Source organism: Squalius cephalus, assembly GCF_949319135.1.
Source record: "Squalius cephalus genome assembly, chromosome: 16".
In the NCBI taxonomy this organism is placed as follows: domain Eukaryota; kingdom Metazoa; phylum Chordata; class Actinopteri; order Cypriniformes; family Leuciscidae; genus Squalius; species Squalius cephalus.
The window spans coordinates 9,838,153-9,859,653 of record NC_137137.1 but is presented as its reverse complement, the minus strand read 5'-3'; the positions used below and the strand labels follow the sequence as shown (position 1 = coordinate 9,859,653).

The window sequence follows — 21,501 nt, the reverse complement described above, 5'->3', positions numbered from 1 at the left end:
AGAAAGAAAGATGGATCTTTGGCAATAACACTGTTTTATTATCTTGGATTAGATGAGTCATCATTGCACATTTGTTTTATGATTTTATTTAAACCCCACGTACATCCTTTGGGGATCTATAAGTCTAAATGGCAGCTTTTTTTGATTCAGTAATAAAGGGATAGCACAATTCTTCCAGTGCACTGTGTTGGCTAAGCAAAAGCTGAGAGCTGCGCTGTCATTCCAGTGCTGTACATGTGGGCGATTATGATATAACATGCCCTAAATAGATACTGGATAACTTTAGGGTTAGTTTCAGAAATGCTGGAGGCTTATTAGGAGGATTTGGACTCAAATAGAAGTTTGAAGAGTTGTGAAACTTTCCAGACTGCTTATCTCCGCTTTTCTCAAACATTTCTAAACCAAGGATGGGCGGCTCAAGGAGCGGTCTGTGAATGGCTCCTAGAGTGTTGACTTTACGGGCAATGGGCAGAGGTTTAGGGGTACATTAGGGATCTGAATTTCGGATGTTCTCAAACTGTCTGTCTTGTGACAATGCTTGAAAAATAAACAAGTGTTTTGCCACTTTTTTCTCTCCTTCGCCCACCAGAGAGAAAGAGGTGACTTCACTTTTCCACCCACATCACACTCTCAGTGGTGTTCTGCTGTGAGGTTTGTTAACATGCATCTTTACTCATGTTCAGTTAAATACCTGGGGCTCTTCTCAACTCAAAACTCATTTCATTAACCTGTTTATATCTTGTATCAGTAATTGAATAATTATAGCTCTTGCAAGGTGTTTTTATATACTCTATAATGAAGAAAATTTTAGATTAAAGTAGTGAAATCTCTCATTGACTGACAGAAAGGCATTCAATATATACGGTAACTGCCAGTGATGATGTCAATGTAAAATTTGCATACTGAATTGTAATTGGTCTCTATCAAAAAGTGATGAGTCTCAATCTTTCTCTCCTTTGCTCGCTCTACATCTAGCCTAGAAATCTAGACGCACCCTAGTGGCAGCAAAATTTATTTTGCAGCCAGGGTAGTCTAGCAACTCTCCGTTGACTTTCGGAGCTGTAAAAACCTAAATTGGGTCAGGCCAATCACATCGTGTATAGAGTAGGCGGGGCGGGCTTAACATAATGACGACAGAGTTGCGACGGTTCCCTGCTACTTGAAAACAAAGAATGGCTGCTGCTGCTGCTGGTGAACAGTCTTTCAAATCGGCTTTGGCCGCGACACTGGAGGACTTGGAGTTAAGTTTTTCTTTGAGAAAAGAACGGCACTTAAGTCATTCTTAAAAAAGGAAGATGTGTTCGTAGTTTTGCCGGCCAGATTCAAAAGTTTAATCTATCTAACGTTAGCTCCGCTGTTCGGAAAACGCTCTGGTTGGTTGAAGCGCTGTCCTATTGCGTGCAGAGGGAATTTGAAAGACAGCCGTTTATCCCGCCAATCGGGTTGAGCCGTGTCTATGGTGAGTTGCTAGACCTAACATCTTGATGTAGCTACTTTACATCTATCCCTCTGTCTATTTTTGGCTTTTCAAATTTTCAAATTGCAAAAAATGAAAGGTTTTTCAAAAAAATTCTGAATTAATTTAGTAAGGATTGCAGCAAGGCATAAAATGCCTTGTACGATTTCTTACAATTAAGTTAATCAAAATAAAAATGAAAATTATTTCGTTTTAATGATGTTTAAAATGTTTGACCCAAAAAACTTGACAAAGATATAATAATTAAGAGTATGATTATTTATTTACATTTTTTAACACTGTTTTGCTGCCTTACAAGCTATTTTTTTCATACAAATTTGATATGGAAACCAATGCAAAACAGTCATTTTGTTAGTTTCCAAACAGTCTTTGTAAAAGTATATGTAAAAAGGATGTTTGCTCAAGAGCAATATGCTGTGCATGATGATTTGATGTTTGCAGTGATTTTGTTTTGTAATTAGCGAATGCTGTGATTATGATGACTCAGGGATTTTTCAGCTGCAGTCTCATCGGTGCACACACCCAAACTAATTCACCAGGGACTGTCAGCTTATTCTCTTCAGGCACATCTTAGCACTTCCTGTTAATGTACTCTGGTTATAAAATGGTAGAGAATCCAGATCAAATCATTATTTAGCCAGAATCTTTTGGACATGTGATTGTGCAGCGCAGCAGCTAAGAGACTTTGAAGAAATTATGGTGGGCTTGTGCAATCTGCCACATGATGGCAATTACTTTGTCCTTTTAGAAAGATTTGATGTTTTTGGCATAATGGTTAAGATTTGTGATTCAATTCCAAGGGAATATCTCACCATGGCTTTCAGTAAAAGCCTATGTCTTTGTTTCCACCTCAAGTCTCAATTTATGATTTGTTCAGTATAATAAAGTCAGCTCTGTCCTCCAACCACTGGCAACACACATCACAGCACTACAGCCAATGATGTTTCTCCCTGTAGCACCTCACAACCAATGAGATTCTTGAGCTCATGAGCTCAGCCTAATGTGAAAGCTTTTATTCATCCTTTTATTCATTTATTATTTAACACGAATCTGTCAAGAAAGTCCTACTGACCTCCTTTTTGGAAGATGCATTATTATTTCATCCCATATTGGCTGTCTATTGACCTTTGTTGTAAAGTTTATTGGATTATAATCCAATTGTTGAGGATACTAATAAAAATAAATTGGATTATGGGATAATTTTGCTCAGCTAGTGTACTGCTGGAGGATTTTTACTATAATAATTTTTAAGATATTATAGTTTTGCATGAAATTGACCTACCATTTTAAATAATTCATCAGCTGTTACAAAAGATTAAGTCTACAACCATACAAACCTTGTTTATGCGACTGCTAAACTTGTTAGGAAGCCCACACCTCCTAATGAGATGTCATCTTCTTTGAAATTGTCTTCATGGCAGTGTAGGTGGGTCGTCGCTAATGAGCGCAGCATGTACTGTACATGTGCCACATGTATGTTGCTTTATTTATAGCATCTGTGTTTAATGTGTTTGCATGGTGTCATCATGATTAGAGCTATTCTCAGATGGTTTTCCTTTCAGTTATGATATATTTACTTATAAGGCGCTGGAAGTAGTGAAGATTACGGTAAATTCAGAGCCTGCAGGCCTGCTCTTTATGTCCCTTCATGATAATGAACTAAACATTACCTGGTTTGATCTGCCTGCAGTGATCATTGCTTTCCACTGTAGAGATGATTTCCTATGGGGTGACACTACCAGACTTCTGATTATTTACCATTGATTAATTTTTTTGCGTTCATATTGACTTTGCTGTCTCGGGATTGGTTCTGTAAATGAATCTATTAGTTCTCCATCCCTGTACACTGGATGCTGACCTTGACTACACAATGTCTTATATCCTACAGCAAGCACACACACATCGGATTTTCATGTTTAGCGGCTGTAAGGATTTTCAGACAAAGCTCTGTGTTGGTGAGTTTACCCCAATGGGCTGAAAAGAGAAAAATAAGAGGCTCTGTGTTCTCTGGGTCAAAGTAGAGAAAATGGAGGAGGGGTGTTTGTATATATGCGTTTGTGTGATTGGATCTAAGGCTCTGATTGGCTGTCTCCACTGAGCTGCTTGTCATCATGCATGATGGAACCAGCTGTCGTTGTAATGAAATCTCTGACTCTTAGAGGATGATGGCGGTGATGGGTGGACAGGGAGGACTGGCAGAGGCGCTTTGACCGAAGCAATAAGGGAGGCAGTGTCTCCTAAAAAAATATAATTTGTTTTTATTACTGTCAATTATTATTTTATTAAATAATATATTAAATATCCTTATATTGGATCTCATATTCATTCTAAAATTAATGTGAGATCAAATATAATTGAATATTTTCTTCTAGAATAACACTGTCTAACAGTGACACCAGTATGCTGACAATGCAAATGGTCTGCTTGGTTTTAATAAATAGTTATATATATATTGTTGTAAAAAAATAGTAAAATACCTATATGTACTTTTATATATATGACTCTCATATATAATTGACAGTTGCTCTCTGAAATGATGCATGGCAGGATATATTGTTTGTAATTGGAAGACAATGCTTTAATCAGAAAGATAGACAACCCACTTTAGTTTTGGATAGAAATGATGGAAGGAGGTAGGAAGTTTGAGAAGGACAGTGAAATTGGCATGAGCAGAGAGAAGAAAAGAGAAAGTAAGGTATATATATAAGACAGAAGCAGAAAAGAGGAGAGAAATTTAGAGGAGCTCCTCAGTGAAGGTTTGAGCCCCAGTTATTATGTTGTCCCTGTCGTGTGTAAACACAGAGCGTTCTCCTGAAGAGCAGACGGTGCGTTCATCACCGCTCAGAGCTACACACCACCATGATCTCTCCAATCCATATTCAGTAGCTCTCAATGGAAATGCACAAATAAACAGAAAGACTGATGAGCAATCAAATATTTGACACCCGATGAGAATGGAATGAATAGAATAGGATACATTTACATTTATCCAAAGCAACAAACAAACGAGGAACATGACTTGGGTCAGTATTTCAGATGTTTGCTTTCCCTCCATCTTCTTCTCTAGCCTCACCACTATTTAAATATGATAAATAGTCATTTGGTTTATTGTTTATTTTTCATAAACTGTTTCATTAAAACCACAAATTCTAGAAATGTTGACACAACCTCATGTTAGCAAGCTATGGAATGAAATGGAATAGAATAGAATAGAATAGAATAGAATAGAATAGAATAGAATAGAATAGAATAGAATAGAGATGTGGCTTCAGGGGTAATGAATGTGGTCTGAGACGTATCCAGGAGCAAATGGTCTGAGTTTGAATCATGGTTGGGTCATTTAACGAAATTGGATTATGATATGACAATACTGTGTTGTTGGATTAGTATTGGATTTCTGTAGTTCTGTGCGGTACAACATGAGCAATGATCCCAGTCATCCCACAACTTTCTGATCTGAGGAAAAAGTTAATAATTGGGGTGTTTATAAAATTACAGCAGTTATAAAATAGATTTTGAAGTAAAGCATTTCCCCTAACCCTTCAAAAAACAATTTTGAAATGAAAATTATTAATTCTGATTCTAATTATGGTACAATTAACTGAATATCATGATTTTGTTTAATGCATATTGTATTTGAATGTCCCCCCCACACAAAAATACAGCGATACAGCAGCGTCCACAGAGAGACAAAAAGCCCTTTTCAGGACAGGAAGTGATTTGGCCCAGAATGTCACATGATGAAATCCACAGTCATTATAGAAGCCATTGTTTATTCACAGGACAATGCAGATCTCTAGTCAGATTACAAATAAAGTATTTACAGTAGATGCTACCACATACCCCAGATAAGTGCTATGTTTGTTTAAAGGGTTTGAGGGTTATTAGAGGGTTTGAGAATTTATTACAAAGAAAATAGATCAATAATCATATTTGTGATTTGCATAATGCTCTTTAAAGATCAGCATGTCAGTTTGTTTTTCAGAGAATTGGACCTCAGGATTTATGTCCGCAGTTGGATATTTAAAGATTTCAAGGGGATCCATAATCTCTGTAGGATTACTGCGCCTGAATGGCTGACATCAGCTTTCGTAACTTTATTCTGTGTTGAAGTCGCAAGTGAAATTTAAGTGTGTGCAGTGTGCTCATAATCTCCCATAATGCATTACTCTGTATTTTATATAGCACAGTCTCTGGTGGGAGTTGCCCCACAGTTAATCCTCTTTTTTTTTTTTACAGCACTGACACAAACTGTTCCGCCACCCTTCCTCTGAAGATCCAGCCTCTCTTGTTAAAACTATCTCTTAAAAAGTGTGCCATATTTCTCTCTCTGCCAGTCTTTTCTGTTAAAATCCAATTCGGAAATAAGGTTTTTTCTGTGAATGTGCGAGACTTTCGATTTATTAGCCACCATAGGGAAATAACGAGAAGAATATAAGTGCAGTAAACTGTAAAACTGTTTGCGCTATAAACCAGCTTGTTTATAATGAAGACAATACATTAAAATAAAATGGTAAGAAATACCAGTTTGCAATATCAAGCAGAATAACGAGCTGTTTTGTACAGCTAAAAATAACTGGACTCGAATGACACCGGAAGCCAGACACATACAAATGGCCGCACCAGCTCTTACCTGAAAAAAAAAAAGGGTGGATATGATGATGTCGTTTAAAATCCGGTACAGTCAGGCTCTTCCATATTCCGTGACATCATAGGATGATTCCATTCCTCCTTTTTCTTCTGTTTCTCCAAACTTACGCTCACTTATGTAACCATTGATCCACAGATGGCACAGCTGACCTGCTCTCAGTTAATGTGTTTGTGTGACCTTCTGACACTCTACAGCTGGAAAACGTTTTATCTGAATGACTCTACATGTGTTACATTTAAAGCATGAAATATGAGAATGATCATTGCTACACAGACCCAGACTCAGATGCAGAATAGACCCCCTAGGACCCAGATGCTGACTGGTACCAGACCTTCTAAGACCAGTGAAGACTAGACCTCTTCAGAACCAGATTAGACCCCTTTAGGCCGAAATACAAACCTATTTGTATTAATAGCTTTTTAAGACATTTTTTTATCCATTCTTTAATGTATTGAAATTTCTTTGCCCACCTTAACACAAGACAGTACATACATGATGCTGACCTTTGACCTTTTCCTTTCCTTCCTTATGCTCTCTTGTTGAATCAGGCTGAAGGTCTTGCCATCTGATGTGTTTCGCGACTGACCTTGACTTGTATTAACCTAAATAACCTCTCAGTTGTGTAAAAGGACATACTGTGGATTTCTTTCCTTATGGAAAGAAAGTGGTTGTTAGGCTAATTGGCTTGTTGTCTAAGGGATGGATGCCTTTGCAAAAGCTTTTAAAGTGACCACCTCCTCCCCCCTCTTCAAACTGTTTAATTTGGAGGAGTGCCCAGGATAAAGGGAGAATGTTTCTGCCATCTTATGTGTATGTGTGTGTTTATGAATGTGCAGTTTGAAGTTCCTAGACACCATCTGCTCATCTGCATCGAACATATTGAACACGCACTGTAATGTTTTCTTCATATCCCCAATGAATATTAATCTTAGACTTAAAAATTGCAGTACACTATAAATGTACCAGCTCATTTGACATCTTCAGAGCTTGATTTTCTGAAAAGCTACAAAGAAACAAAGTTCTGTTGTCTCTGGTTCTGTCGAGAATAGTTATACTTGTATAGTTATAATAGCCAATGGTTAAAAGGCACAGAACCTCTTTGATGGAGTTTTTAATGTTCTCTCCAAGTAGTGTCCGGCTGTTCTTGTGAGTCATCCTGTCAGTCAGTGTACATGGCTTTTTGCTTCACATTTTCTTCAATGCCAGCTCTGTCCAATTCGCTTCATTTTTACAAGCATAAAACATTTGTCAAGCGTCACGATTCGATTACGCAGACACATGTGTTTGATAAATACATCTGACAGGCTGCTCAGAATGATTGTTGCATCAGGATTCAGTGTGTGGTCGGACTCAGACAGGAAGTGTGTGTGTGAGAGAGAAGACATGGATTACTATGACTATCATCATCATTATCATCATCTTGTGGAGTGTTTTGACTGATTTAAATTGTTATTGACCATTGATATTATTGACATTCCTTAAACATACTCGGGTTTGTTCTAAACCTTCAATTATAAATATTAGGTATATATATTTTTTTCTTACACCTAATTTGGATATTGCATTGTGATTGGTCTTCCGCATGCAAATTTAACCAATTATATGTGTGTGTGTGTGTGTATGTATAATATATATTTTATTATAAAGCAACATTACTTAATAGACGTTGCTTGAATTGGTGCAGAAGTGATGTGCTAATTTTAATAGCTGATGTGTAATAATTTATTAATTAGACCACATGTTTGCACTGTATTTTTTTCCCTGGCCATTTTAAATGAGAGGTAAAACTGTTTGAACTGCTAAAATGCATGTTTGTTTTAACCGCAGGATGATATTTGAGCACATCTGCTCAATGACTGATCCACACACATACAATTTAATTTCGGTGATGCACCACTGGGCCATAATGGAAAACCATTAGAGTTGCACAAATCTTTAGCTGTTGTCTGTCTAAGTACCAGTCACAGGGCCTTCCATTAACCCCTTTATTTACATGAAAACATGCATGCTCACTCAACATAAATTGCTAAAAACAAACCAAACCAGACAGACCAGAGAGGTTCATTCCATGTAGTGAGGCACATAAACAGAACTGAATTAAGGTCTAATGGCTCTGTATTGAGTTTGCCTTTAGGTTACAGTTTTACAGTGTTCTGTTCGGCAGAGGTTTTTTTTTTCTAAATCCTGTTAAGGTGGCAAATCATTTTGCTGTCAGATGGCAACACTAAAACGCATCGGCTTCAGCACGGGAAGTACGATTGGCAGCACTGGACATAATGTGCTCTTTCTCGTTGCAGAAATTCTTGGCATCATTTTTAAATCTGCGTCAAACTCTTGCCATTTCTATTTGTCACATTAAATGTCTGACTCATACCGAAGGTCGCGTCCTCCTTTTATAGATACTGTGGAATGCAATAATTGCTTCATTGAGCTGACAATAACGTCTGAAAGGAAGTGGACGCAAGAATGTCGCAGGTTGAAGCTGAAGTAGGCAGTTTGTCCTCAGATGAGACGAATTTCCTGAGCGGGGCTGGACTCTGATAAAGCCGCCCATCCTGAGGAAAGAGATATATTACTGTTGTAATATTTGGGAAATGCTTTCACAACCTCAAAAGTATTGCAACATCAGCCAGTCAAGGAGAAATTGAGGTCTTTGGAGGAGGAAAAAAGAGAGCAGGAGAAAGAGAGGCTAAGAGATAAATAGAAGTCAAATATTCATAATTTATGGCTCCGAAGGTTTCATCAGTGGAGAAAGTGTGTTGAACTCTTATCTATTGTGTGTGTGTGTGTGCGCATTATTATGTGCGTTAATGTATGTATGTGATGAAGTAAGGTCATTTTTTTATTAGTTTTATAAAATTAGTAACAGCAGGAATGCAAACTTGGGATCGATAAGATTTTTTTTATGTTTTTGAAAGAGGTCTCTTATGCTCATCAAGGCTACATTTATTTGATAAAAATACAGTAACAGTAATATTGAGAAATATTATTATAATTGATTATATTTTAAAATGTAATTTATTACTGTGATGGCAAAGCTGAATTTTCAGCATCTTAAGTCTCATGATCTGCACAGCCCCCCCCCCCCCCGCCCCCCCCCCCGCGCCAGTTCAAAAGAACATTTATTTGAAATAGAAATATTTTATAACATTATGAATGTCTACTGTCTACTACTGTCACTTTTGATCAATTTAATGCATCCTTGATTAAGAAAATGTATTTATTAAAAAATAAATAAAAAATCTTGCAGACCCAATTTTTTTAGTAGCCTATTATTCACTGTTAAAGCTTAAATTTATTAGCAATCATGTCCTTGTCAACATCTCACAAAATAATAAATGCTTATCTCTGCTATGTGTCAGTCTCTGAATCCTAAAATATGACTTCACCTGCACGATTTTCCTTTCCTGACTTTCCTTGCTGCACAAGGTTTAATAATAGCACCAAGTCCCCAGTGAGTCAGACAACCAGGCCAGTACAGTCTGAAAACTCAGCTTTGCCCTCTTGTGGTAGGTGCGTGTTATAACATGTGTCTTCAAGCGAGGGCATCAACCTGCAGGGGTCCTCGTGAAACAAGAAGAGAGAGAAAAGAAGTGGAACAACCAAAAAAAAAGAAAAAAAGAAAAAAAAAACCCACACACAAAAATCCTTTAAACATCCAGTAGAGATAAACTGAGCATGCTCAGTGAAGCTGTGCTTTTCAGATGTGTGTGTGCAAGCAGGCAGAATGAGACAGAGGAGTGTGTGATGGTTTGCTACTGAGCAGGAGTGGAAACGAGACAGTGGGGACCAGAGACACGGGCTGAGCTCCAGTGGCATGGCAGAAAGGATGGAAGAGGGACAGTGAAGTGGATCCAGGCACCACCAGCCCATATAGGGATGCTGCTAACACTGCTGTTCTATCTGCGAGTGAAAGGTACCATTGTATGCCGTACACAGAGATAGATAGATAGATAGATAGATAGATAGATAGATAGATAGATAGATAGATAGATAGATAGATAGATAGATAGGATGAAAAGATCAAATGGAGGAAGAAATAAGACAGAATGGCTGTTTTATATGATGGCTGTTTACATGATTCCTTAAAGGGATAGTGCATCCCAAAAATGTTTTCAACCTTATGTTATGTCAAACCTGTTTAACTTTTTTCCTTGTGTGTATCACAAAAGGAGATGTTTAGCAGAATGTCAAAGCTGCTCCTTTTCCTCTGATGAAAGTGAATAATGTCCATGACTGTTACTGGTTATTTTACTGACTTTCATCTTAGTAAAGAAAATATTTCAGGTTTGGGACAACATGAGAGCGAGTAAGTAATGACAGAAATGCTATTTTTGGTTTGAACAATCACTTTAATGGTTGTGTATTTTGATGAAAGAGTTGTTTCATTCTATTTTTGCTTTTGTATGCCCTCTCAGTCCTCTTTCTGTGTCTCTATCTTGTCTGTTATTTAACTGTCCTCTATGCTGAGAGAGTTTAGCTCATGGTCTGCCCTCACTGACATAACAGCTACACTCTTTCCACATGACTGCAATAATTGTCTTTGTAATGTTAGCTCCTGGATCTGTCACTCGGGTTGACAGGATCTTTTACGTGTATTAAACATTTTGCTTTTCTTCACTCAATGAGAGTTCAGTAGGACTTTTCAGTTGAGTCTATCTTTATTCATCACCAAAGTCTATGTAATCTGACGTGTAGTGACGTTGACGTGTTGTGATTCGTATCATAATATGTGTCCCTTTTGCACCATTTGAAAGTAAGTTCCTTTGCATTAAAAGGTTTATTTATAGATTATGTGTCTATTTTAGTGCATAGCTCAATAATAGTTCCTCAGGGCTCTGTGCGCTGTCCACTTTTGTTTCAAAGCAAAATTATGTTGACAGTTTCACATGTGCTGGAAGCTTAGCAAACTGTGTTTAGAAAAGATTACTAAGGGTGGTGTGCTGTAGTGGTTAAACCTCAGCCTTAGTAATTAAACCATAAATCATCATCGTATCCGTGAGTACTGCACCCCAGCTTTCTTGCCCTTGCAAAAGGTTACACTGCAATGCTAGGGTGGTTGACAGAGTTTTGCTGTGTGGTTGTTAAGGTGTTCAAGTGCTTGTGGTTTTAGAGTGTTTAGTTGCCATGTACAATGTGTACTGTATGAGAACGATCTGAAAAGTAGCTGTTCAGTTTACTGTCAGTGCAGCCAGGTGGCTGAGGCTTCTGCTTGGTCATAAAAGCTGTTGTTTTATGTGTCTGGCTGCAGTTTTGTTCTTCACACCATGGACAAGCAAAATGAAGCTCTTCAAATATAAAGTGATTAGCCTTGCCATAAAAATGGTGTGGATGAAATTTTGGGGAAAGTGACCCTGTCAGTTTTGCAGGGTTGTTGCTACTTCTCTTATGCTGCATATATTTGATCAAACATACAGAAATAGTGTGAAATTTTATATATGTATTTTATGTATGATGGCAAAGCTGAATTTTTAGCATCATTACTCCAGTCTTTGGTGTCACATGATCCTTCAGAAATCATTCTAATTTTCAGATTTGGAGCATAATAATATTTCTCATTATTATCAATGTGAAAAGCAATTGTGCTGCTTAATTTTTGTTGTGGAAACAGTGATAGATTATTTTCAGGATCCTTTAATAAGAAGAAAGTTCAAAAGAAGCACATCAAGTCTTTACTGTCACTTTTGAACAATTGAATGCATTCTTGCTGAATAAAAGGATTACTTTTTAAAAGAAAATCTGATATTCTGGTTCCTATGTGGCTTTCCTGTGTGAGTTTATGGGAGCTTTTGCCTGTTTTATCATTCACCAAACAAAAATCTTAAGTATTACTGCTTAGAAAATACTAGTAGCACATCACTTCTTAACATAATTTCCATTTGTAGCACAAAGGATACTGGAAAAGTCATGCACTAAAGCTTAACACTCAATAATAAAACACTTCAAATAATAAGTGTTTTTTCTAAAGCGGCATTGTGTGACAGCCCTGGTTGTGTGTGGTGATACAGTACATGCATATCATGCTAGAATGAGGAATTGGTGTCATATTTGTGTGTGTGTTTTATTTTTCCTTGAGTGTATGCTTAACATTTCAAAGACTTTATCACGCATGTACACTCGGCAGTGGTGTCTCATGGGAGTATTGTTCTTCCAAGAGTGAAGCTTTTTTGTTTGGTTCATTCCTAATTACCTAAAACTGCCTAATTCTGTGTAGCTCACACTTATACTCATGTAATACTAGACTTGTACTAATATAGTGCGCACACATGGCCCCAGGCACATTTATTGTCTCGGGGTCATCTCAACGTGACGACACGAGAGACTCACTTTTGGGAAACAGTGACATTATAAACCTTTGAAGCTCTGAATGGGGTGTTTTAAAGTTTTAAAAACATCCCGAGGAGCCAAAAGCTAATTATTGATGAAGAATATGTGTTCAGTTCATACGTAAGGGAATAAGAAAGAGATGGGCAGGCCAGTGAAGGAAAGGAAAGGCTCAAAACGAGACACATAAAATCAAAGAGTTGGCCGCGAGCTCTGCCGTTTCATCCAGGATAACTCTGATGAGCTTGAAGTAAAGGCTGCCACTCTAATGTCACACTTTTATGCTTTTCTATCAGCACAAAATTTCAGGAGAGAACCCCCCCCCAATAAGGTGAAATATTATCTCGGCGGGTTATGAAGACTGTTGCTGGAGCCTGAATATCTCGAACTCGCAGTTGGTGTGACACAGATACAAGACAACTGTCTACGTAACTTTTACAGCCTTTCATAATGCATCACAAAAGTTCAAAGAAGTTTCAGGAAAGAAAAGGATGACAGATGAAAGGTGATATGAAGGAGAGAACCATCAGTATGAGTGTGTGTGTTTGCTCAAGGCTTTGCAGACATTGTGACCTTAAATAGCTGAGAACTCATTCTCTGCTGTGGAGTTTATTTCCACTGTATGATTCAGTATAAGCATCATCCTGAGACTAAAAGACACATGAAAGCGCTTGATGGACACAGTGTTCTTTCCTGTGTTGACATTTCCTGTTGAAACAGGAAGTTTGTAAAGGATATATCGGACTTGTCAGCTAGTAACGTCATTTTATTTTGGTTGATAGGGTGTAGCTATGCATTTTCTAGGGTGTTTTCTGTTTTGGACGGTTGCTATAGTGTTCTGGATGGCTACTAAGTGGTTGCTAGGGTGGTTGCCATTTTATAAAATTTTTTACTTAAGAGTAACATATAAAAATGAACCTTTATGTTGTGTTCGGGTCCTTTTGACCCGTAGAGGATTTTTTTTTTTCAAAACGTTTTTACACCTTGTTAAACTTGTGGCGTTCCACAAAAAAATAGCTTATAAATCTCTCGTTATGCTATATTATCACCAAATATTGGATTCAATCTTTTTGTCAACTTGTTTTCTTTCAATTAGGGCAGTTTTGCATTTATTTTCGAACTGATGGATCGTAGTCCTTATTGATCTGAGCTTATGCATCTCAGATTTTGAGTGAAAATAGCAGTATTTGTGGATAATTTGGTCAATATTCAATAAAATATGAGACAAAATTGCACTGTTTATCACACTTGTGTGCTTTAATGTTTAACCATGAAGTTTGTTTTGAAATGCTTTTATATGGCACAAAGTCACACTTGTGGTGTTCACGGTTAAAATGACTGGCCTACAAAAAAAGCTGATTAATTATCACCAAATATTGGATTCAATCTTTTGTCAACTTGTTTTCTTTTAATTAGTATATCTTTCAATTAGTATATCTATTTAGTATATATAGTATATTAGAAGTATATCTCAGTCATATTGCTAAAGTATGGTGACCATTTTGTTTAAAAATGAATCAGGTCGTTTTGAAATCAATTGTTTTACACAGGTAAATTTAAACAGGATTTAACTAGTCTGCATTTTTCCAGCTGCGTTCTGAATTTTTTTAAGTGTCTGATTGACGTCTCTAAGTTCGTTTAACTAATTTAATACATTTTAAAGTTTTTTTCTGTATTTATTCAATAATATGTTGGTTGCTCACAGAGTCAAATATGCTGTATTATGTTTATGCAAATATATTGTGTAGGTGCCAGTTGTCACAATATTCTTTAAGGCTTGACTCACTGATTGTATACAGTGAAGCAGTGTGTGTGTGTTTGGCTTTGGTCCAGTGAGTCCCACACACTCTGTGTGAAATGTACAGATACACTCCCATCCCACGCGAGAGCAGATCAGTGGGGTTACATCACAGCGAAATGTGGCAGCAGTCAAGGAGTGTATGAGTGAAAATGTGTTGTGATCTGATTGCTCTGACATTGTGGGAGACTTCAAAACGACGTTAAAACAATACGATTGCATACATAGAGCACTCTACAGGAATCAGAGGCGTCTGTGTGTGTGAATGGTTAGCCTTGTGCCGCACACTAACTCCCAAAGTAATAACATTTTGTCTAATCTTTTGGATTAGGACACGGCTGATAAATTAACTTCCTTTTAAATTAAGTACAAACTTCAAAGCAGCCTATTCAACATAATGTTATTTGCCTTGCAGTGGTTTATGAAGCTCCTCCCTGTCAATTAACACATTACGCTAATGTCTGCTGCTGAAATTAGCATCTCCTCTCAGCGGGCTGCCGCTAACACGCTCATTGTCATTTTCTCAGCTGCTATTGTCCCTGTTATATAATAACCCATTATTTTTAAGGGCTATGCCCTACACTTTTATAGCATTGTTTTTTTGGGCAGTTTTGTCATCTTTTTCCAATCTTTCTGACAAATTTTAAAGGTACAGTAGCAAAAACCACCTGTTCTGAATTCTATGTAAATGATCTCTACCATGATTGGCTAAACAATTTGCCTATGTAATGAGTACATTCTCAGAAAGTTAGCGAAACTTATACCTTTAAGCCCGGGGCACACCAAGCCGATGTCAAAGAACGAGCGGTGATGAAAGCTGACTGTGTTGTCGCCTCTCGTCGGTTGCGTCTCGTTCAAAAAGCTGCGCTTGAACACACCAAAAGGACTAAAGGCGACTGTCAACTAGCACGTGCGTTCTGCGCCTGCATGTGAGTAAATATCTGTCTATATCAGCAGGTATCAATAGTACTAGGACTGCAGATATGCAAACCATAAACAAAGCAGTGCTTGCTTACCATCTGAATATCAATCACGCTGATCACTTTCTTCATTCCTGTTGGCTCATGTTATTATGAAAATATTTTCGAATGCTCTGGTAAGATGCCGTAAAATTGTAATAGCCTTCTGTCTTTACCATCTTGACTTATTTGCTCGCTTTCATCACTTTCACTTTTATTCTTGTGCGCTAAGCTGAACAGCCAATCAGAGTTCTCTCTCGACATGCTGAATCCCCCCCCCCCCCCCCCCCCCCCAAAAAAAAACAACGGCGTCCGACTAGAGCCAATCTTTGCGGATCACACCAGAAAAACTAAGCCGACCGACGCTCAAAAACGGCCCAACATTGGCTTAGTGTGTCCCGGTCTTTAGGGGTATTACTATAACTTGGGGTATTACTAGTCTAAGGTACTATAATGCAACTTTTATGGGTTGATAAGGCACAAAGTTGTCCTTTTAAGGGTACTGTCACAGTGACAAGCTGTTGTACTCCTAAAGGTACAGTTTTTGCACATTTCTTTCTAACAACTCTTATTTACAGTTATCTCGTCCTCTCCAATAACAGCCTCTTAGCAAGTTCACAGCGCAATTAGGCCAGAAATGTGCCATGCAACTGCGTTTGTCTTCTAAAGATCAAGGAAAATCCTGTTTTCCATGATATGACCCATTTAGATTGTTTTACTCTGGGAGTCAAAAAGTTAATTAAAGGTCATCTTAGGTCCTGATCTTCTCAGGAAACTCTAAGTGGTGGGTGTAACTGTTTTAACTGTGTAACTGCCAGATTTTGTTAATTACTGGCTTTACATCATTGTTAGTGATTTGAAGTTTGTTTCTGGATTTATTTATCAGTGGAATGTTTAAGAAGAGACTTCCAGAGTCAAATATATATATATATATATATATATATATATATATATATATATATATATATATATATATATATATTATATTATATTATATTATATTATATTATATTATTTATTTATTTATTTATTTTATTCATTATATATTTATAATACATTTATTTTGCCTTAAGAATATTTAAGTATTTTTAGTGAAAACAAGACGAAATACTGATTAATAAAATGTTTTTAGCAGTAAAGCCTCTCTGAGAAGAAGAGTGAGTTTGAAGTGGCCAAGCACAGTTAGTGTTTCAGTGTTCATGTTCAGGTCTCAGTGGCTGAATATAAGGGCCCTTACAGAGAGTGCTAAAATGTTCTGCTCCTGCTGTATTCCAGCTGTGCGCTTCAATCCCAGCTGTTCATTCAGCTTAAATCCCACTGCCTGCTTTGATCCTACACACCCTCAGCACAGCAGAGGAAAAGCCCCCTTTATCATCTTCCTGCCAGCCCAACCAACAATGCGTGGAAGTGAGTCAAACCCATTTTAACTGGTCCTGCTCTCTGAGCCTCCAGCCTTTACTCGCTCACCAGACAAAGACCCTCACAGAGGACGTTCAGCCCTGGCTGGAGCTTTCTGGGGCCAGCGTGGCACGCCATGGCAGGCTTCTCCGTGTCGATCCAGAACTTGCAAGGTGCAACTCTAACTCTCGTGCCGCTGTGTTCACTCGTCGTAGTTCCTCTGACCGGAGGTGGAGGTGGAGGAAGAATGTGGGGTGACGCAATACTGGTCTGCTCTCCGACTGTCACAGGAGGTATTCGCAGCGTTTATCTTAGCAGTGGGGAGAGGGGGACATGAAATTGAAATTTAATGTTCTACATAGGCAGCAAACCTCATGGGAGATGATGTGATACTCTAAAAAGCTGAACAACACTGCAAAAAATTGGCAGTTTTTTTGTCTTATTTTCCAGGTAAAATATCCTAAAATTCTTGAAACAAGACCAACTGACTTGAGAAGCAGTGCTGCTTAAGATATTAAGATTTGTTTGCAGATAATGTGTCTTTAATATGAGTGTAATGTGCCTTAATGCACTGGCAGATTTTTTTCACTTGTTTTTAATTGATTTCTACTTCAGACAAGTAAAAAAAGAAACACAAAATACACTTGTATGCAAGATGCAATCTATGCAAAAAGGCTAATTACTTTGTACAGTGTGGCTTCTTAAAAAATAACTTGTTTTAAGGATGTTAACAAATTTTGTCTGGAAAAGTAGTTAAAATTATTAATTAAAAACTAATTTTTCAGTGTATATACACAGCACAGACAGTTTTACGCTAAAATAGTGAGTTTATCTATTAATAGTGAGTTTATCAAGGATCAGCTATATATATATATATATGCAACAGAGGAATGCCTATGATATGACTGGGTTTTAACACACGATGTCAGTCTCATTATCAGATAAAGTAGAGAAAACAATCTACTAGATTTAGTTAATATATTTAGCTGCAGATGAAATTTAATCCTGTCTTCTTTTCATGCTTTCATGGATTTATATACAGACGTGAGATGGGTTCTGATGTGTAGATGAAGTTTGATTATTCCATAACCCCGGTTCTTACTCTCTTTTTATAGCCAGTAGCAGATATTCAATGCAATCCAGTGTAGACTTTCCGGCTCCAAAGCCATTGTTCAATTTAAGGTCAGAGATTTGGATCACTGCCATTATACCTGCAGTCTTGCTGGAGCTGCATCAATTCTTTTTAACTTAGGCTACCATTAATGGTGCATTTGTCTCGTGTTTCATCAAGTGGGATCTTTACAAGTGTGCTGGTTCTCTAATGCGTTATTGTCATAGTGTTAAATATGCATAAAGTAATTGCTTGGTTTAGTTTGTTTAATTGGCCAGTACAATGGTGGTTTTAGATTTTATTCTGAGATTACTGATGCTTATAAGCATAGATGTACGTTGTCAGTTATGATGCAAATTATGTAATATCTATGCACTAAGTATACATTAAAAACCTCGTCTTTAAGAGTTTATAAACATACATTTTTACACACACACACACACACACACACACACACACACACACACACACACACACACACACACACACACACACACACACACACACACACACACACACACACACACACACACACACACACGCGCACACACACACACACACACACACACACACACACACACACAGTGATAGATGTGACCAGTTAAGGAAAAAAGAACACGGAGGCAGCAGGCTACTGCAAACGCTTAGGGGTTTATTTCCATAGAATGGGGTTACAAAAAGTAAAGCAAAAGTTAACCCAACTGAGGTAAACCAAAGTATTAATAAAGAGGAGAAAATGAAAAAACTTACAATAAACATGAGTCACTGCATTTGCCTCTCAAACAATTACAGAGGTCTAGGGACTACAGGACCTGTTCTCTCACAACACAACTAACTCCTACAGAAACAGTTAACAAATGTATACATTGGTGGCCAGCACCAATTAAAACAAAAAGGGGGATACGCAGACACAATGGCCATTACACAAAATAAACAAATATGAAAATTCAAATATGAAAAAGTCATTTATTATTTTTATTTTATAGTGTTTATAATAGTTATATTAAATACTAATAGTCAATGACTTCACTTTATAAATGTACTTCCTATACATAAATAAAAGAAAAGGAAGCGAAATTGTCCTTGGAGTCCCCCAGGGCAGAAACAGGTGCTGTGCCGAATTTCGACCCCCTGCCAAATTATTACCCCCCTCGTTGAAGTCAGTACCTGATTGCCTAATCCTAACCCCAGCCCTAATCTTAACCTATCCCCCACAACTAAACCTAAACCTACCAATACTAGGGGGGGCAATAATTTGGCGGGGGTCGAAATTCGGCACAACACCTGTTTGGTTGCGGCCCGATCATTGGCTGGAACTGTATATATGTCCGAAGTTTCCACCCGAACCCCTTTTGACGGTGCACCAGCAGAGCCAAATAAAGAGATATCTCTATATGGCCCTGCTCAGATGTAACAAACAAGCAAACAAAAAGAACGGTAAGAATAAACTCAGCAAACTAAACGTTAAAGAGTGTGCGCTCTTAACTCCAAACGAAAGTTTAAATAAAGTTTATTAAACCGAAATAATGTTGTTGTGCATTCTTTATTGTAAACAAATTCCTTTGAATAAAAAAACAAACTGACCTGACCCAGGCTCACCAACATCCGCCACACACACACGCGCGCGCATGTTGTGTTTTCATGTTTTATGGGGGCATTCCATACACATAATGATTTTTATAATTTACAAACTGAAAATTCTATCCCCCTACACTAACCCTACCCCTAAACCTAGCTTTACCCATCACAGAAACCTTGCAGTTTTACATTTTCAAAAAACATCACTTGTGTGATTTATAAGCTGTTTTCCTCATGGGAACCATGCTGTCCCCACAAGGATTTTGGATATTTCCATCCTTGTGGGGACATTTTGTCCCCATAACGTAGGGTTTACCAGGACACACACACACCAACCATGTTGTTTAACACTTGTCCTCCTCGTAATCATAACCATCATAAACAGCAGTCACAAGATGCCTGTCATCTGTCTTCAGTTCTGACATCACAGATAATAGACGACTGAGTGTGATTGTGTCTGGCATGATTCCAGGTCTCATTAATAAGGTCAAATGAATATGTTAAGTGCACCGCATGTGTGTGCGGTCACGATGATGACTGATAACAACTGACTTGACAAAGTAGTGTTGTGTGATCACATCTCTGCTGTGCTAATTCAGTTCAGTGTGGAGAATGCCAGCATCAACTCTATTCCAGTCTTGCTTATACCCTCGGGTGCAGCGTCGCCCTCCATCCACTGGAGCAAGGGCAGATTTATAATGACGTGTGTAAGTTCATGAGCGTGCTCTGACTGAGCAGTTGGTGTCATCGGTTAAGTGCAGCCGTTAAAGAGGACAGAGCAATTGAGGACAGCAGGGATGGAGAATGACAGCATAGTTATGATTAGAGTCAATCAGAAGCGCGAAAGATCACCGTCATTTTTCTTATTAAACCGTCATATTGTATGTATAGTAAGCACTAATGTCTGTGATGAATGTGTCCACTGTGATGATTTTTCCTTATTAATTACATGATACCGCATTAACTTCCATAGTGTGACGTATTTCCAGGTGAAACAGAAAATGAGTGGGAAATAAGATTTTCTTAGTTTTAGCCATCAGGGTTTGATTGGATCATAAAAAGTAGGCTATTTATGTTATTGGTTAATATTAATGTTCATGCCAATGTGACCTAGAATTCATCTTAAGGAAAGAAAAGTCATTTCGGAGGTGGAGAAAGTTCAAAAGAATGTTCTGATAGATGAACTATAAGGTTGGTAATGTTTCATATTAGTAACATCTCAGGAACGTGTTCACTATTGTTGTTGGACACTGTTTTGCACATTTGGACTGCTAAAAGAATAGCTCACATGGAAATGAAAGTTCAGTCACCTTCATTCTTTAGTCACCTTCTTATCTTTCCAAAAGTGTATGCTGTTATTACTGTATTACTGTTGTTTTTTTCTGTTATTAAAGTGACAGTTCACCCAAAAATACAAATTCTGTCATGACACTCTCAAGTTGTTCCAAACCTGTATAAATGTCTTTCTTCTGCTGAACATAAAGGAAGATATTTTGAAGAATGTTGGTAATAAAAGAGTTGATGGACCCCATTGAGTTCCATTGTATTTTTCCATAGTGTTTTAAGCATATGCCCCACAACTGTTTGGTTACCCATATTCTTCAAAATATCTTTTGTGTTCAGCAGAACAAAGAAATTCATACAGGTTTGGAACAACTTGAGGGTGAGTAAATGACAGAATTGTCATTTTTGGGTGAACTATCCCTTTAAGGTTCTTTATTGGTATCCACTGGTTCCTTTAACATCAACGGGACCTTTCCATTGCACAAAACATTTACATTTAGTCATTTAGCAGACTCCTTTGTCCAAAGCAACTTACAAATGAGGACTAAATTAAGTGAGTCATCGTGAAGAGGCAAAAACAACGCAAGAAGTGCTCAAAACACAAAGTTCAGCCATTGCTCAGAGTAGTATAAGCCAGACAAGGGAGGATTAAAAGAAAAGGAAAGAATTATTTTTTTTTTTTTTTTTTTTATGAGGTTAAGTGCTCACGGAAGAGATGGGTTTTCAGCTGTCTTTTGAATGTTGTCAGGGATTCTGCATTCCGGATGAGGGTGGGGAGATCATTCCACCAGCATGGAACCGTCAATGAGAATGTTCTGGAGAGTGATTTTGTGGCTCTCTGTGATGATACCACGAGCCGTCACTCATTGACCGATCCTAGGCTTCTGGTGGGGATGTAGACTCGTAGGAGCGAGTAAAAGT

General features: G+C 37.8%; 1 protein-coding gene across 9 annotated transcripts in view; it reads left to right on the top strand.

The window, feature by feature from the left end:
* prkcz (protein kinase C, zeta) overlaps positions 1-21,501 on the top strand; it is a 104,702-nt gene that overhangs the window by 28,667 nt on the left and 54,534 nt on the right. The window contains exon 1 of one of the 9 annotated variants that reach the window (XM_079897364.1): positions 9,866-10,044. The exons of 6 other annotated variants lie outside the window; for them this stretch is intronic. In XM_079897364.1, the coding sequence (XP_079753490.1) occupies positions 10,008-10,044 (37 nt within the window). In that variant the 5' untranslated portion in view covers positions 9,866-10,007. Of the gene's footprint in view, positions 1-9,865; positions 10,045-16,728; positions 16,901-21,501 lie in introns of those variants that run through there. 2 more of the 9 variants (XR_013823917.1, XM_079897363.1) reach the window with 2 other exon arrangements.